Raw genomic sequence first — 19,617 nt, 5'->3', positions numbered from 1 at the left:
AGACGTCCCCATCCAACTTTTATTGCAAAGTTACACCCTTGGTTAGACATCATAAAAAGAACTTTAAAATTTTGTTAGTTTTTTATTCTTGTTATTAGAAGTAATTCTACCTTAGCCTCACTTTGTGTGATCACATATGCTTTATCAGTCAAATGAGACCAGCTGTCAGAAATTGCTGGAAAAAACTAAACTAACAATCCTGAACAGTGTTGGCTAGTTCTTATGTTTTACAACTTTTTTATATTTTTAAACCCTTCTTCTATTTAAGCTGTTGCAATAGCGAAAAACAGTTTTGTTTTTTTTCTTTAATGAATTTTCATCTCATCCTTTGCTGCTTAAGCCGGGCATACGCTTTACCGATTCGTTGCCCTTTTTGAGCCGATTTTCCAGTCGTGCGAGAATTTTCTCGATAAGGGTTGATCAGGTTTCAGCCTTATCGTGCATCCTGCTTCATGTAGTGTACAGGGGGTGACAAGGGGCATTCATCCTCTCAGGATCACCTCCCGATCAGGAATCGTAAGGTCGGGAGAAAATCAAACATGTTTGAAATTCAGTCGGCCATCATAAGGTGTTTATGGTAGGTTTGATCCTGATGTTGAAGCAGAGCTATGAGGCAATTTACCAGAACCTCATGCACTGCGCATGTACAAACAAGGGAATTGTTCTTCCCATCTCTCGGCGCTGAGTCCGACGTGTGAGCAGGTAGATCACGCCAGAGCGTCGGGCCCTACAGTGTGAGAACATACATCATGAGCTGTGAACTTTTAAACCCTGGGGTTTCGTCGTACATTGTGAGCTGTAGCTGCGTGCAACAGTTGGAAATATCACACAGTGTATGCCCGGCTTTAGCTGTTACTGACTTGGATACTTCTGTTTCAACAATTCAAAATGGTTCAAATCAAGGTTTTTGTTTTCTGATTCGACCACTAAATATACTTTATTCTACATGAAGAACATGGTGTAGCGTTATTGTAGGTTAAAACCAGCGTGAAACAAGTGAAACTCAGTGGTTTTATTTGATACATTTATCAGATTCAATTACATTATTGCCCTAAAATAATTTATTTGGTCTGATCCATTTTGAAATATTCATGAGTCCTTTACTTTCGTTGCTTTTTACATCTCTTCAGCATTAAGTCAGGTGTGTTTGTGCTTTCTCATTTTTTACAATATTAATTCAAATATTTTTAGACTGTATGAAGGGAATTCTTGAGCTCTTGATCCCAATTACTGTACATAACAAGCATGATGTGTGTACTTTTCATTTTATCTGTAATACTATTTAAATCCATATCTCATATTCAGGTCAGGTTTGTTTTAAAATGAAGTTTCTTTATAGCAGCACTAAATCAGTGTCACTCAGTTTCTCTTGTAACAATATTTAGATTTAGCGGTAAGGAAGAACCTGTGCAACCGGACTCCGCTGTGTGTTTGGGAAGCACCTATCACATTTCAAATTGGCAGAGTTACAAAGACTGCAGGATTCAGGAGTAAATCGTCCAAATGATTTCCTTTGATCCACAGCCAATACCTAATGATTTATGGTTTTAAATAATGTTTGGAGATTATCTATTGACCTCTGTCAACCCCAGACATAAAACAGTAATAATTATCTGAAAAACGAGCTGCCAATAGTTCAGTTGTCAGCTTTGTTATATTAGAATGATTAGTTATTTTAGAGTTTCCCCACAAAAATTAATCATTTTTGTTGTGTTTATAGTTGTCATACTTGTTTAATACTTATTAATACTTTACTGGCTGAACAGCAGTGCGCAGCAACCAGTTGGGGAGGGGCTGCGTACTACTGCATGCTCCAGTCATTCCAACTCTTTCTGTTGACTTTCTTCTAAAGGACTTTAAACCTTGAGGAGCATCGCTAATATAAGCCGTTATAAAACTATTTAAAAAAATTGTACTATTTGTTTACCGTCAATTTCAGTAGCATTTAGATAGCATTAATAATAAAAGAGAGTAAAAATGAGTAATCAAAATATAATTTATTAAAAGAAATATTGAATGATGAAAGAGAATAAATTAAATCTTTTGAATGGTGGTTATTAGGAGCTATAATAATAGCGCTAAATGTTACTACTGGAGAAAAATGTAAAACAGAAAAGTTTATCTAAAATGCTTTTTGTTTGTACTTATTTTGATCTTTCAAATCTTGGTCTACAGTATATTTTACATTTTATTCCTTCTTCCACAATAGGTCTGAGACTTCATGTTACTCTAATATTTAGTGTTAGTTTTAAATGAATAGCACAAGTTTATTTACATAAATATTTCAGTAGAAAGATGATTTAAAATGCTGGGTCAAGTGTCTTCTAAATTAATCCCGCTAGTCTCCTGAGATTAGAATAGAGCTTTTCAGACCTGACATCTTTGTGCTATGCTAAGTTGATTGCTAATAAGACAACAGACCTAAAAGTAGAAGCTGTATACGGAAGAGCAGTGTTGAATTTTATTCTGGGAAGTTTTTATTTTTTAGAAGCTGATGGAAATTGTGTTGTGTGGTGAAACCAAGTTGTTTTCAGTTTTACTTTGGCTTTAATTAAAGTTGTTTGAGGATTACTAAATGTCTGACTGCTGGGTGGCAACTCTAGTGGGGGCAGAAGTACCTGCACGAGGCTTAGCCTCAACAATAAATCACTCCTACAGAGTCACACATTCACGCAGGCCTACTCATTACACACTTGAGTCATACAGAAACTGTGCAGGTGAGCTCATCCGTGTTAATACTTCCTCAGTCTGGCTTTGTCTTCACGGAAAACAGCTTGTTTGAAATATAAATATTTTGTTATTTGAGCTCCAGGATGATAGTATTGAAAATAAAGATTCTGCCAAATATTTCTACTTAAACTTGTAGTTTTACAATCAATTTCATGCTATTAGAAGACTTTAAAGGTGCGTTGCAAAGATGGGGCTTTATATTTCTGCAGCTACTAGCTTCCTTAATTCTAATTGTTTATACATGAGTTATTTTGTTATTTCAGACTGGATATTTGAACCCCCTCATTTTATTTTTTATCTAGTTTAGTTTTTTGGGTGGCTGGCTGTAGACTTGCTGTAACACGTCAGTGTTTTGAATCCCGCTGTGGAAGGGAACCCCTCCTTAACCGATGTCTGACAGTGATTGAGATAGATCGCAGGGCGGAAGGAAGGAGACGGAGACGTGACGCAGAGGATGAGAGCCACGGGCTATAGCACCAAGGAGCATGTGTCTGGGAAAACTGCCTTGTTTTAACTTCAAAGATGACCCCTCTCAAGATTCTGCAAAGACCTTGAATTAGGCGGGCAGACCCTGCACTTTATCATCGTCTCTCTTCCTGTTTGGTTAAAGCCTTATCCTAAAAAACCTCCATTCAGTCCCAGATGTAAAAATTAGTTACAAGTCATCTTTTTTCTTTGCTATTAAACAAACATCCAACCACACAAGCATCCAAGCTATTAGTTCGGATAAACCAGTGCTGTGCTATAAAACTAAAAATCTAGACTCGAGATTTAGCCAAAATAAAAAAATTAATTTATTTTGTTTATTATTGAAATAACTTGGAAAGCAGTCAAATTTGGGAGAAACTACAGTTTGGTGACAGATTCTAAACTTTTGCTCTGTTTAGATTTTTGATTTCAATTTCATTTTAAAATGGAGATTAAAGTACAATTATAAGTTTAAAAGGTGTTTTAATTTACCTTTTAGTTTGATAAAATGACCTTAATAAAGGGATCAAGCTAAGGTGTGAGAGATGCTTTTAGAAAAAACTTCTGATATGTCTGTAAAAATTAAAGTTTCACTTTAAGAAATCATAGTCCCTAATAGTTATTGCAATAGGAATTTGAAGATGGATTATTGTCTTTTAAATACTAAATAGCAAAGATTTGTAGGAAAAAAAATAAACTGAGTCAGATGAATCTGTTGAAGCTGTGCAGACGTAATAATTTGTCTGCAGAACAGAAGGGCAGTGTTATACTCACAATATATTTTACTGTCTATTTCTACTTTGTTCTTGTAGAAATATTGTTGGCTAATCCATCCCAGGTATAATGATCCTCCATTCTAGGTGCTAATCTTATATTTAGTCTATTGGGCTCCATCTGGCTGCAGCAGATGGTCACACTGGGAAAAGAAATACGAGTCAGAGATATAGATGAAATAACAAAGAAGGCATTTATCACACCTGATTACTCTTATCGTCACTATAGCAAGATTTTATCAACATTTTGCCGACCTACAGCAAATAGCTTACTGAACAGAACGTAGTTTTAGTCTGTGCTCCAAAACCAAACATTTAAAGAAATACTTTGATTAGGATTCAGATCATCTATCAGATCCACTGTTCTGCCAAATCATATGAACAAGAACTAGTTTTTAATTCCCCTAAGCCAGCTGAATAGTCATAGTTACCTTTATTTGCCATCAGGATTTAACTTTACAAAGACAAAGAACAAGGATTTCTTAAACTGCTGTGTTCCTTTGCATATTTTAATCATTTCATCTGCAGAAAAGAATAATTTGAATCAAAAGCACATGACAATGTACTAGTAAACGTATTTAGAAATTGCCCGTCTACTTTTAAGGCAAGGCATAAAAATGTCTTTTTTCCCCTTTTGTTAGGTTGTGACTCCATCTTGGAGAGAAATACCAGTTTGCATGTTGCCATCAAAATATTAGATTATAGATGACAGAGTGGGGCTTGTTTTCAGTGTTTAGTCCTGTTATTCTCTTAGGCTATGGGCTCAGCTTTTACTGTGACTTTCTGGATTTGCTCTTTCCTCCCTTTGACATGAAAACTGGCTCAGAGCTTGTCTGCTTAACTGTTTCTGTCCTAGACAGAGCCACTTATGAAGAGAGCTACAGTAGCTGTTATCTTTTCATAGAAAAGAAGGGGGATCATAGAAACTATATTGTAGATCAGTGCTCCTTTGTGCCTGCTGTATGTTTGTTTCTGTCTCCTTGAACCCCAGCTGGCCTCAGCAGATGGCTGCTCACACTGTCTGGTTTTGCTGAAGGTTTCTTTCAGTTAAAAGGGAGTTTTTCCTCTCCACCGTTCCCTCACAGTGTGAGGGATTGCTGTAGAGTCAATGATGCAAGCACATTTCTACTGTCTCTACAGGCTCATCCACGACCAAATCCTGCAAAGTGAGTGACTTGTAATTAGCTGGTTTTCCCTCAAATGGAAAACTTTTTACCGATCTGACTGTTCGTTCTGATTGAACTGTTTCTGTAAAGTACCTTGAGATGAGACGTGCTGTGAGTTGGTGGTGGATAAAGTTAAAATGGTCTGAGTTGGCCTAAATTACACGTCTATGTCCTCAAAAAGCTAAACTGACACACCAACACCCAGCAGACAGTGAGCACACCTGCAGGAGTTGTGCTGCAGCTCTTTCCCCAGAAAATATCAAAATGTAATATTAAACTGTCAATGTTTTCTTCAAAATGGAGGGCCTTAAGACAAGGTGAGCATTTGTTGCATTCTCCAAATCTTAGACTTGATTCGAAACCTTTAAAACAACTGAGAAATTCTGAAAACTGTGTGCTCCACTCTTCAACAAGATCATTTGAAGGAGTTTATTTACTGTGTACCTCTTCAGATCCAGTGTGTACATCCATATTGTCTGTGTTATTAGACAGAAACATCTCACTGTTCTGCTCATGTAAGGCAAACATGCTGTTCCGCTTTTATTTCTTTCAGAAAAGCTGCAGCAGATGTCAAGTAAAGCCGCAACAGCAAAAGAGACACGACATATTTCCACATCATCAGAAGGCGAGAGAACCACTGAAAAAGGTGAGTTAATGTCTGTGTGCATTTACACTTAGCGTCTGCATTGGTAACATCTCTCATTTTGCTTTTATGTCTCTTCATACATTAATCTGCTCTTAAGCTTCTCGATGAAATAAAGGTCTTCAGCTAAGACCAGAAAGGCTTTTTAGTGGCACGAAATCAGTTGAGCTTGTCAACAAGTGAACTATTTTAAAGTTAACAAGTAGAAGCCTGCTCACTGGTGCTTTCAGTCACACTTCGTCTAGCAGACAGCTCTTTGAAATGTTTTATCCAGCGTCTTTGTCACCATATTATGGGAAGAATAAAGGCAAAGTCAGGTGGTAAACATTGGATGTAGAGGCAGCAGGTACAGGTTTCATCAGGTCCCTTCTAGTGAGAAGGATATTCATACCTTCTCTTAATACTCTTATTGTATTTGTTGGTGTGTAGGTGTTAAAAAAAAAACCTTACTCATCTCGTAAAGGAAAATCTCTTTAGAAGGCTTGATCATTGAGCAGCGGCAGAAACAAATGTCGGTTGGTGCAGAATAAATATCAGATCATTTATGCTCAGACTGAAAAAAAACAACATTCATTGCAAAATCAAACTATTTTCTTTTTAATGTGCTCAACAGGACAATACCATCTTTGCATCAAGACTAAAAAAAAAACCTTCAACCACATCTAAATGTTCCACCAATAGCTTTGTTTGGAGATTAGTAAAAAATCAGTTAAGGTTTAAAGACTTTTTTCTTCTATTTTCTGTTTAATTCAAAACTCCTGCCCTAAAATAATCTTTTTTTCATTCATCTGTCAGATGAAAACAAACTTTGTCCAAATCACTTTGTTCTAGTCCTCAGAAGGAATAATAGATTTGTTCCAGTTTAGTAATTGAAATACATTAATAGAAATGGGTTTTCATTTTCAAAATAAAGCTGCATTTTTTTCCACTTTTAAATAAAATGAAAAATAGATTATCCAGTGGATTTGCATTATGTTCTCCAAGACGTCTAAATTTGTTAATTAACTGAAATGATAATTAAAATAAAATTTAATTTAGAAAATGTGTACCAGTAAAGGAAGAATATAAAAAAATCTGAAATTAAAATATACTAACAGTAATTCTTTTATTTTAAATTCAGAATTGCATATTTTTTACTCATTAATGAAATTACTAATAGATCATCCAAACGTCTGTAGAAAAATGGCACACATATTCTTTGATAAGCATGTCCTCAATTCAATTCAGTTTATTTCTATAGTGCCAATTCACAACACATTTAATCTCAAGGCACTTTCCAGTTCACCAGATCATCCAGTCAGATTGATTCAAAGTTTTCTATCTAAGGAAAACCAGTTGATTACATCGACTCATTGACACGAATGCAATCCCTCACACTAAGGATACTTAAAACGACAGTGCAGAGGAAAAACTCCCTTTGAACAGGAAGAAACCTCCAGCAGAACCAGGCTCAGTGTGAGCGGCCATCTGCTGAGGCCCACTGGGGTTCAAGGAGACAGAAGCAGAGATACCGAAAGAAACAGTGATACAAAAGGCAACTGTCAACCAGCTCCACAGGCGGCCCCGTCCAGGAAACACACAGCCAGGCAGACAAGCTCTGAGCCAGCTCCCATGTCAGAGGATGAAGAGAGCACATCCAGTTAGTCACAGTCAGAGAAACAGGACTACACTGGAAAACAGGCCAATCTCGAACATCTATAAACAAAGGTGTTTATACGTTATATTTCTGTACATAATGTTAAAGATTTAACAAACAGATTCTGCAGAGCGGGAGAATAGAGATAGACTGATGAAATATGGTTATGTCCTCCAGCAGTCTAAGCCTATAGCAGCATAACTATAGAGATATCTCAGGATACCTCATGCTCTGTATGTCTATGGCAATGGTTAAAAGCATCATAAAATGTTGAGGCTGCTCCTGCACTTGCTTTATTTTTAGAGTTGACAAAATTTGGTAAACTTTTTTTATTTAATTTTTTTTCATTACTGTTTCAAAGATCCCATTTTGTAAATGGAAATAAAAGTAGACAATCCAGAAATTACTTTTTGAGAAACTTATTAAAAAAGGCTGAGAGTAATTCTGCTGTTATTGTTTTTTATATTTTTTTCTTCACATTTCATTTTTCAACTTTCTGTTTTTCGGATTGAGATTTATAAGTTGCATTTCTTTCAAATTGTGTTTTGCACTTAATATTATTTTCGCTTTAAGCCTTATACTAATGCTCACTCTTAACCAATGAAAGTGTTTTTGTTGGCGTCCATTCAGACCAATAGAAATGTGTCTTCTCTCCTCACTCCAGAGGAAAGTGGTCAGTGAAGAGAAGAGAATGTGATCTGTAAAATGCAATTGGAAAATAAATGCAATTTATGAAATTAATGTGCAAAAGAGAAATTTGGAAAAGAACAAAATGTACAAAAAAAACTAAATCTCTAAAAAAATATTTAAAAGAATAAAATAAAATAAAACTGGAAATAATTCTAATTAAAAAAAAAACTTGAGAAAATCTGTTAAAAATGAAACTTGAGAAAATGGCAAAGTTTTTGTTGATTAAGAGGTTTTTTTAAGTCTCTTGCTTTGATAGGAATTTTTTTTTTTTCAAATTTCTATTCACAAAATGTGTAATTTTTCATTTCTATCTTTAAGTGTTCTTTTCCTGCAACAATAATTAAGCAAAGTATGATAAGACTTGATAAATAACAAAGTGGCTCAGTTTAAAACCAAAGGGTCATAGAAGACCTACGAGACATTATAGTGCTATAAAACCTTTCCCTTATTTTATGTCTGTTTTGAAAAATAATTCATAAATGAACTGAAAACAAGTATTTTTCCCAAGTGAGCCTAAACATGAGATGGGTTCCTGTGCAACAGTGTGCTTTTAAAGAAAAGGGAATAAACCACAATGTGAATAGCAGATTGCTGTTATCAAGGACCAGATTTTAGATTCCTAACTTGGAACGGCGGCACAATATTCCTCTAAATAAACAGGCGATAAAGCTGCAGAGTCCATGACTGTGACAGCGTGCATGAGGGCACTTGCTCACAAACAGGACAGTACAAGTGAGTCTTTGTATTCACAGCTTGTCTAAGCAGATAGATTCTTCCCCCTGAGTAAATATGGTGAGGCACTGATAACATTCATTTGTGTACAACAAGAACACATTCACACACCAAAGTACATGTACGGTAAGCCCACAGAGCCATGTCACTGGGGGTTAGTCTCTAGTGGAATCAACACTCATTTTCTAAAAAATAACTTTCCCTGCTGGATTGTCCCTGTTGTCATCTAGCCTAAATGTGTGATAAATGAGACTGCCTTAATTTCGCAGTTAAATTTCCTACAGTTTACATCCATAGAACCCCACATATCATAAGCAGCATTTTAAGGGTGAAATAAATAAATAAATGAAGTTATGATTTAACATGTTTCCCAATGCAGTCCCAGGGAAAATGAGTTTGTTGGGTCGAGTGATGCGCGTGGCCCAGCGGTACCTGTTCAGCCCGTCGGGCCACCAGAAGGTTGAGGAGAAGTGTTCACAAACGCAGGCCGAACACAGACACCGAAGTCCTGGACGTGTTTTCCATCGTCGGACTTCAGGTTCATTAACGCAAGCTCAGGTAATATTATTATCCATGCTTCTCGTTTATTTGTTCTTTAACCACTTAGTCGGGACATTACTGCAGCTGATTGGCTTAACTTGCCATAAAAAAAAAGCATCAGACTGTTTGCTTGATGTATATTTTCACAATTACTGTAAGGGAAAATATATTACCTCTAATGCTGCTTTCATACTGAACGTGATTTTAGCAGTAAAGAACTGTCTGCTGCTTCATCTTTGAAGCAGCAATGTTACTGGAGTTGCACAGCAGAAAGTGCTTCATAAAGAGTCTGATCCGCATTGGGAGGAGCTAACATCTTCTCGTCCCTGCAATCTGGAACAATGGCAGAGGAAATTGAGTTACTTGTCTTAATTTACTAAATAAAACTAGTGAATACCATTTAAGGGGGCCTCGGAACTGTGTCTGGATTCACAGTTTTTTGTTTTGTTTTGTTTTTTCTTTCATAAATAGGGGTAGATATAACCAGTGTTGTGCCTGAACGCGTTCATTGAACGAAAGTTCATGAACTCGTTCATATTTTGGGCGAACGTGAACTGAACGTACTGCATTACTGCCTGATGAACGTTATTGTGAACTCGTTCATTCTGGTGTCTGTGAACGGCACGCTCTCTCAGTTCAGCTCCGTTTAATAGGTTGCCAGATTTCTATAGAGTCCTCCAGGCGAAACCCCTCTAAATCACACCGTAAACAGGCCTTAATATGTAGCGGGAAAAACACCCAATCTGGCAACACCAGCTACCAGTGTCGTGCTACAGCCGCGTGCGTCACCAAAACAAAATGCAGCGTGGAAGCCACAGCAGCATGGAGGCGACCGTGGAGGCGACAAAGCAGCAGTATGATCACTTAAAACAGGTTTATGACCAGGTGGTCGGTGAGGATGATGGCAACAATCTTACATTTCTCTGCAAACTTTGCCCACCGGCTTTCAGTAAAAAAATCCACACTTCAGTAACATCCAAAGCAAATCTGAAACAGCATATGTACTGAAATGGGATTTCAAATGGAAAAAAATATTAAAATTAAAAAAACATTTGCACCTTAAAGACTACTTTCCTGTTTTTCTTTTAATAATTCCTCATAAAAAAGACCATTCAAGCAGCACATTTTTCCTGATGTTTTTGAGAATATACTGTAGGAGTGAAAGCTGCAGCTGCTACTAGTGTGAAGTGAATGGACAGCAACAAAGCGTTAAAGCAACAATGGGGAAATGCTGTCCCCTCAATGCTAATGTAAACCCTGGTTGGATGAGGATTCAAAACTGGATATGAAGATGAAATCTGACGCACAGTTTCAGAGTTACAACTGATAAAATAATTGCTGTCTGTGGTTCTACAGTAGAACCATGAAAAAAAAAAACTATGAAACTATGAAAGAACTATGAACTAGTTCATTTTTTGGAACTGTGAACTTAGTTCAAAATTTTGAATTATGAACTATGAACTGAACTAGTTCATTTTAAAATGTGTGAACTGAACTTTGAACTAGCTGACGTAGAAAGAGAACTTTCCCAACACTGGATATAAGTTTTACTTCCTTCTGCTCCCTTTCATTCACAATTTTCGATGTTACATGAATTATTTATGTTTTAGTGAATGAAATGAATAAAGTAAACCACCAAATTCAGTGTCGTCCAGTTTTTGCAGATTTGAGCTGCATGCTGATGAGGGTCGCTTCCAGAGGTTTTTTCATCTGACCTGAACCCAGTTTGACAACCTGCTACCCTGGATTAATGCCTGCAGAACACAAACAAATAGGCTGTGTCCGAACGTCAGCTCTAATCAATATATAGGGCACTATATAGTGTATATAGTATACTATATAGTTACGCCATTTGAAATTAGTGTCCCAACGACTGGTGGATGAAAAAGGAGTGGACTCAAAAAAGTGGTATTCATCAATGATCACTAGACGAGCTGATATATCTCAGAATACTTTGTGAGGAGAGCTCTCCTTGCAAAGTGCTAGTAGTATGGGATTTGTCATAGTGACAGTGTGGCAGGGTTCTATTAGGACTTGGTCAAACATCAATGACTTGAATGTCAGAGTCCATCACCTTCAGTGCGACTTCTCAGGATTCCAGCCACAGACTGCCTCCCTGTGTAACAGAGCCGTTTTTAAAGCTACAGGCTCCGCCCACAGAAGGCAAAAATAAAACAAAATAAGCAGTTAGTTCTAACTCAATTAACTCTTTATGTATACAAAATAATAATAATAGAAAATAACAAAAGCAATACTAATGACCAAAGAAAAGTAAACTTGTAATCAAAAATACAATACTCAATTTAATAGAAACCACACAGTACGTTCTGATGACTATTTGTAGTTGAAAATAAAAGGTTAGAGTACATGTTAACTGAAGCCGGAACATTGCGTGTGCACCCACGATGAACCGCACCAGCCCAAGCTGCCACAAAAATTAAGCTAGCAATTATTTATGTGTTTGTGTATGTGTGCATGCTGACACGGACTAATATCTAACTCCCGGCTGATGACGGCTCCTCCGTCACCGACAACTAATAACAAATATGACGCAGGCCCTGTGCAGGGAGGCGGAGTTACGTGACCAACGGGGAGCAAGAAGTAGTGATCATCTGTCCAAATGGTCAGTTTACTAAGTTCAGTATAAAGTCCACTATGCAGTACCTGCTCTATATAGTGATTGAGGGATCTAGGGGTTAGGGTGGACATTCGGACACAGACATAGTCTAACAGAGCCTCTCTGTGATTGCTTGATGTGGCTCATCGAGCAGCAAAATGTCAGACTTTACCAGACTTTCTCGTGAAGCGCCTTAAATGCACGCAGCACACCTCAGATGCTTAAATGCTCACGAGGCGCTGCTCCAGCTGCTAAAGATGCTTCAAGATCCGCTGCTGCTGCTCGAAATACACTGCAGGAACGTTTGATGCACGTTGTTGCACTTCAGCCATAGTTTTTGCATATAAAATGTTTGCTACTGCTTCTCAAAGTGCGTTCGGTGTGAACGCAGCATAAGGCATGATTATTATATTTTTATTAAGCAGTAGGACAGAGTCTTACGGCGGCTGTTACTCAAACTGGAAAGCTTCTCAGACATTATTAAAGTGTTTATTCTTAACAGTGTTATTTATTTATTTTTTGCTCTGAAATTGAGCTTAATCCTCAGAGGAGGAGTTTAAATGCCTCAAGCAAAGCACGGCGTATCAGCCAACTGCTCCGTTTAGATGGGAATGCCTGAGCTTAAGCCACAACAGGCAGGAGTGAGTAAATCACCCAGAGTTAGCATGTGATTTTAATTATTTTGACACAACAGGGCTAATCCTTATTATGATTGAGCTGATCTTTCCTAATATTAGGAAACAAGGGGCTTATGGCTATAAAACTATAAAGTGTTCAAGGATACTTAATCCTTAAAATGAGTCATAATAAAAAAAAAAATAACTTATTATAGAATAAATGGGCCATCTGGCCATATTGGAACCTAATCTTGTTTCTTTAATTAATCCATTTATTGGAAACAGTCAGATAAGGTCAGGGATAGAGTATGTGTGCATTATGAAATCCCTCCAATTACTGAATCATTCTCTGAAAGTTGCTCCTTTCAAGGTCTTTTTAAGTTCAACTCACTGAAACCAGACTCCACTTGCTGCTCAAAGGATTATCAGTGTAATGTTTTATATAATTGTTACAAACTGTAGCTGTGACTGACCTTTTAGGATTTCATGCCAGTCTTAAACCAGACTATACATGCATTTAGAATGAACAAATCTGTCTTTAGACTGGATGAATTCCGAATGTACAAATTGGTAAAGGCTGCTGCAGATAGAGAGATAATCTCGCCGATTTATGACCCATTCTGCCTCCATTCTCGGGCTTCATAAACAGGGAGATATATTTCCCTTGTGTGGTTTGTAAAGAGTAATTGGGTCCTCTTAGTCCAATGTCAGTACTTCTCCGGTGACAAATCGGGAAATCCATATTTTTTGGATTATCTGGCCTAGAACTGAGAACCAACCCATTTTAAAGGCAGTTATCCCCATTTAAAACTCTGGCTGGCCCAGGCAGTAAAGGAGCGCGACCCAACTCGTTGTCAAAGCGTAGACACCAGACACTCATTTCTATATGCTTTCAGTCTAAAGGAATTTGTATTTTCTCTACCTTTTAAGCAAGATACATTGTCGTGAGATTTGTAAATTAAAAAACTCCAGAAAACACATCTTGCCAGAAACCAACAGGTGCGTTGGGATCAATACAGAAATGTTTCAGACCAACGAAATGCAGTGTATGACGTCAATGCATCAACCGAAAGAGGAAGGCTGAAACAAAGTAAACATGGCTGCACTGGTTTAATCTGGAATAGCCTCTATTTCTTTGAAAAACAACCAAAAGGATACAATCTTTACCTTTGTGGATGGGGAGATGTTTGAATGTTCCCTCAACCGGATTTGTAACAGCTTAATTTATCAGTTAACTCCACTAGTTGTTAAAGAAATCAAGCTGCTACTTAGGGCTGCAACTAAAGATTATTTTGCAAATCGATTAATCGATTAATAATCAGATAGCCAAAGGTTCCTTAAAACAGACTTTTTGCTATATTAAACCAGGTGAATTTAAAACTTTTCCACTTGTGGAGTTCTTGATAGAGCATATTAACAGATGGAAATGATTTTCCTCTTATATGCAAAATGTTGATATATTTTCTTTTACAATTTTTGTATAATTGCTGCTCTAAGTGGGTTGCCCTGTCAGCTAAAGGTATGTTTTAAAGTCTCTATTCTCCAGTTAACAATTAATCGATTACTAAATTAGTTGAAAATTATTTCAGTAATTGATTAATCACGATTAATCCCATTAATTGTTTCAGCCCTACTGCTACTGCTGATTTTATTGGCAAAAAACACATCAGAAGATGGTACCCAGACATTCAGTTCAAAGGATTGAACTGAATGTCCCTCCCTTTTGCAAAAACTTTCTACATGCAGCCTCCCAGATCTATAAGAGTAGTTTAATTTGATTTCTACATGATATCAATCAATGCCAGGTACATTTTTTGTAGCTTTAGGTATCCATTCCCTTAATTATAAAGTTTCATTCTCAATGGGTAGCAGAAAATTTACGACTCAGTGCAGGACTAAAATCAGCACTCAAACCTTTTAACTGGTAAAACCTGGGATTCATGTACGTGAAAGTCGTAGGGAAGTCATTTAAATGTCAAATTTCACATTTTCCTGTTTGGCCCTATATACAGTAGCAGGCATTCAAAATTGCCCAGGACCAGGAGAAGGCGCTTCTCTTTAGGTCTTGATTTCCACAAACCATGACAGAAAGAATATTTTAGTACAAAGATTGATGTTTAAAAAGGAATTGTAGGGGACCAGCCAAGGGCCCATCAAGGAAAGTGGGGAAATCTTGTATGGCTACTACTGTACAGGACAGCAATCCTCCCATCAATTTTACCAGCTTCTGCATTCTCGCAGCAAGATGCTGTCTTTCTTTCTTCCCAATGGGAAAGTTGTTTCTATAGAGATGTGCAGGATTAGCTTTGCTCCAAACCTGTTTTATTCTCCTGTGAGTTTAGGTGGAAGTTACATTTTAACATGTGGGCCTTTTTCTTTTTAGATGATGGATTGAACTGTGCTGTGAGATATTCAAAGCCTTAGATTCTCTTTTATAACCTAACCTGCTTTAAGCTTTTCCACTTTCCTGTTTCTCCATCTTCACCATGCTGTCTATTCATGAATATCTCTTAACCGAACTCAGAAATGTCTCACGTTTTTTTTCTTTTTATTCCACAGCAATGTAATTTCATCTCCCTCACAGAAAGTCATAAATATATATTGTCAGATCATTTTTAAAGTAAATTGTGTTTATTTTTGACAAGAGAAAAAAAAACTCCTCAGGAAACTTAGTTACAAGAAACCCATTTGACTTTGAGGAAAAAACGCCTCTCCGCTGGAATGGAATAGACGATAATCTCTTCTCTGACATACAAGGACTTATTCCAGATTTTCTAATCAATTTTTTGCTTTTTTTCATTTTCTAGGCAAGAATGAAAAGGCAAAGCAAGCAGAGAGGTAGTGGCCACCAAGCTGAAGGACAAGGGGGCAGCGGTGGCATGTCCTCACCTCCTGCTACTGGGAAAAAACCTGCTGGTAGTGAGAAAACTGAAAGGTTAGAACAAACTATATCAAGCATGAAAAAATACAAACAAACCTGCTGTAATCCATTTCCAAAAAGATCCCATAAAACATCCTTTTAATTATCTTTGGGTTCAGCCGCTGCATATTCTTATTAATACGAGCAGATTCCTGTTTTTTTTTTCTACGAGTGTCGATATCTACTGTAAAAAAATATGGACTCAGCAAGAGTCATCAAGCAGCTGAAACCTAAACTAAACCTTTCTGAGGTGCATTGTCATTATTTTTTTTTATGATACAATAAATCATGTTCTTAACATTTTATGATCCCTTTCCCAGCTCCAGCAGTAATTTATATAGGACTGTCTCACCTTTCACGATAACCTTTCTTTTTTCTGCTTGAAGAAGCTCAGTCCCAGATTCTGGCAATGTGGGATGTTTCCCTGCAGCTATCTGGCCTGTAAATCATATTTTCTCTGAAGTCTCAACTAAGATTCAATCTGAGTTAAGGGGTATCATTTGATTTTAACAGCAGTTTGCTCATCTTTAAAGTTGAACTGAAAGGCATCACAAAGGCCTTTCCTTATTTGGGTTAATAGTTTTTTTTTTCTTTATTAATAAAAAAGGAATCCTACTTGGAATTTAAATGTGCTTAAAATATAAGAACAGACTTTGAACAAACCAGTTATTAAAATCTGTTGTTTTAGGCTCCTTTTTTATTTTAACATTTTTCTGAGTCCTTCTTAATGAATCTCACTTTTTTTTGCAAATCAGGCTGATTGTACAAGTAGATGCATTTGAACCAATGTTGAAATGCTCATGAACACCATATTTATGTCTGCATGAAACTCTTCCAGTAATGTTAAATATTTCTACTATGCAAGGAAGTCTTCCTGTCTCGTTTCTTTGCGATAATTCGGCTCCTTTTCCAGCAGCATTCGGAATTTCTCAATAGTCCTCTAATCCTCTCATTGTAATGTTGTTTCCTTTGTCCTATCATCACACGGCTCATGCTAGAAACCATCAGGCCCTTGCTGGTCGTTGGTCTGTTTAACTGTCTGCGCCCGCTCTGTCCTATGCACGTGTTTGCACCCATGTTTCAAGCATACTTGTAATTCCTTGCAGCTTTGCTCTTTGTGTCAAGTGGATCAGGTTATTTGAAGCATGCAGTGGGTCATCAGAGGTCACAACAGGGATTATTGTAATTGTGTAGCAAATTAGCTTTAGACCAGAGAAAAGAAACAGACAATCTCCTGTGTATCTTGCTTCAGTGTTTGGAAGGATGATGGGGACTTAGACCGTACGCTGGGAGGGTTTCTAAAATGTTGGTTGATGGAAAAGCTTTGGGTGCTTTGCACTCAAAAAAACTCTAAATAAAAAAATTAAAAATTATGTTTATCACTATGGTTTTCTCTCTGCTTTCGTTATGTGAAAAAAGAACAGTAGTATTTTAAAGGCATAGTGGAGGATGTTCTTTTTACGGGTGGATCATCTAAATAATCTAATTAGCAATCATTCTGGGGATGTGTTTACGTAAGGCCGTCCTACGTGCTTGTCCCCATTTTCACTTACCGGTGGTGAGGCTGACAGTGGAAAAATTGCAAATCTTCTTTTGGACAGTAAGCCTGTATGAGTGATGCAAACAGGAACTTGTAAACAGAGCGTGCACGAAGAGAAAGGGGCTTGTGCACGCTAGGGCTGGGCGATATGGAAAAAAAACTATATCACGATATGGATTATTTTATATCACGATAACGATATATATCACGATATACCACAACTGATGTTGCATTTTATGTTTTCATAGTCCGTCAGATGGACAGGGTTGAAAAAAATCTTTCATCGCCTATTTTTTACCCATCATCTTGTTTCCTAATATGAGAATCCCAACCCCAACCAAGAACACCAGTTATGCAATTTGCGGCCATGACAGTGAACAGTATAGAATCTTGGCTATTGCGCTGCAGTAATTAATCATTTAATATTTGTTTGTTATTGACATTTTATAAAATTCCAAGGCCAGGTTTTTCTCTTGTCTTTCACTTACCTTGTTTTCCACTAGGAGGGTCCAGTCCTTGATGAAATGGATGGTGAGACTCATATAAGGCTGTGTTGCTCTACTCATCCACATGTCTGTAGTCAACGCATAATGCGTCGCACCACTGCGTACCTCTCTCTCCACTTCAGCCCGACAACTAGCATATAAGCCAGGCAGCTCCACTTTACTGAAATGTTTTCGACTAGGCATCACATATCTGGGATCGAGTGTACGGACGAGGTCCCGAAAGCTGTCTTTCTCGACTATGTAAACGGGGGCCATGCCTTTACAGATATAGCTTGAAATAGCACCTGTGATCTGCTTGTGTCGCTGAGACGTCTTCTCATATTGTGATCCTTGGGCGAATGCTTCCTTAAGCTTCGGCTGTGAGAATTTCTTTCCAGTGCTTCCTGTATTTTCATCCCTTGTTTGTTTTGATCGGAGTGGTTGTAGTTTCCCGTGTTCTTGTTCATGATTTTTCTTCAGGTGGTAAAAGAGGCCGGAAGTATTTGCATCAGCCGCTGGAACGGCTTTGCTGCACAGTTTACATATCGGCTGCGTTTGTTCTTTATCAGATGGCTGAAATCCGAAATATAACCAAACAACCGAGCTGCCTCCCCTTTTGGGCAAAAGTGGTGTTTGTTGTGTCTGTGACCTGGCAACCGTTTCGGACTCTGTAACCGCTGCTGTGGTAACATCTTCTTGGGTGTCCATCATTCATTTTTTTTTCAAGCCAGAAAGAAATTTCGCGGGCTCTCTCCGTCAGTAATGTCGCAAACGTATGGTGCAAAGCCGCGTGACGTAAAGCGGTGTAGTGTCGCAAAACCACGTTCTCTACACATTATCTTTTTATTCTCTTTTTTTTTCGTTATATACACTTAGAGTTTGCATAGCAAAAACGCAAAATGTTATATTAACAAATTATATTAAAATGTATATTAGCAGTAATAATAAAAAAGTTTATCACGATAGAAAAAATAGAGGAGAAAGGTCACGATAGACATGTTTCTCTCGTCCTCACGATATATATCGCCATATCGCCCAGCTCTAGTGCACGCTCTCGCATACGTTTAATAGACGTTCCCTCTCAGGAGCGGTTACAGGGTTGTGCATGTGCATTTCTTTTTAAGTGGAGAGTGCGGGTCTTTTCAGAAATTCACACACAAAACACAAAAGTCTTAAAATATACTACTGTGGAAGTGAGAGAATATTTGTTTAATTTGTTTATCAGAAAGACTGTGGGGCAGGAAGCAAATTCAACCAGTAGGTCAGATTTATTTTAGGACTTTTATGTTTGCATTTTAACAAATTTTAAGCCACCATTTATGCAAACAAGACCAACAGGAGAAATTCATTATAGGAGTTAGGATGCGGTCACTGAGTTGGTCAAAAAACTCCATGGCAGCAAAGGCTTTGAGGATGGATGAGAGCCGTCCTGAGTTTAGAGCTCTGAATGTTGTTGGGCTGTCATAGCTGACATGCCTCTTCAACATCCGTGTTTTTTTATTGTTTTTTTTCTTTTGATTCTGCATTTTTCTAAAGCACTTTGTGACCCCAATGTCTGTGAAAAGGTGTTATATAAATAAACCTGTACTTATTTTAGTCATGCAGGGTAGGACAACAAAAACTGACTGAGACTGGTTGAGCTGATGAAAACTCTTGTTTTCTTCTAGTTATTTCTACTTTTTCTGTTTTTGATGTTTCTCTTGCCTCTCACTGAACAAAGAGTACAGGTGGTCCTCCACTGCAACAGACTGTGCAAGATTGTTCTTGTTTTAAACTCCTCAGTACAGACAACACATTTTCAGCTAAATTTAAAAGGTGGACGGCTGACAGCTTTTTCCTCTTTCCTATTCTACCCAGATCAGAAATGATGATGTAAAATTTGGTCTAACACTCTCCATTCCAGGCTTGTTATAAGTTGGTCCTCGAGGCCCAAAATCCTGCAGGTCTCCAATGTTTCTCAGCTTCAGTACATCTGAAACCAGCTTTACTGAAGCAGGAAACCTCTTAAACCTCCAGGACCGACTTTGGACCTGGCTTCCTTATCTATTTGTAAACTACTG

General features: G+C 37.6%; 1 protein-coding gene across 1 annotated transcript in view; it reads left to right on the top strand.

Moving 5' to 3' along the window:
• Positions 1 to 19,617, top strand: part of si:ch211-266k8.4 (TBC1 domain family member 10B) — a 91,638-nt gene that overhangs the window by 57,511 nt on the left and 14,510 nt on the right. The window contains exons 11-13 of the mRNA XM_038308703.1: positions 5,691 to 5,783; positions 9,218 to 9,396; positions 15,420 to 15,547. Coding sequence (XP_038164631.1) covers positions 5,691 to 5,783; positions 9,218 to 9,396; positions 15,420 to 15,547 — 400 coding nt within the window. The remainder of the gene's footprint in view (positions 1 to 5,690; positions 5,784 to 9,217; positions 9,397 to 15,419; positions 15,548 to 19,617) is intronic.

Source organism: Cyprinodon tularosa, unplaced genomic scaffold (assembly GCF_016077235.1).
Source record: "Cyprinodon tularosa strain WSP-4 unplaced genomic scaffold, ASM1607723v1 ctg644, whole genome shotgun sequence".
Taxonomy (NCBI): Eukaryota; Metazoa; Chordata; class Actinopteri; order Cyprinodontiformes; family Cyprinodontidae; genus Cyprinodon; species Cyprinodon tularosa.
The sequence above is the reverse complement of the archived record's forward strand: the minus strand, read 5'-3'. Positions and strand labels throughout refer to the sequence as shown.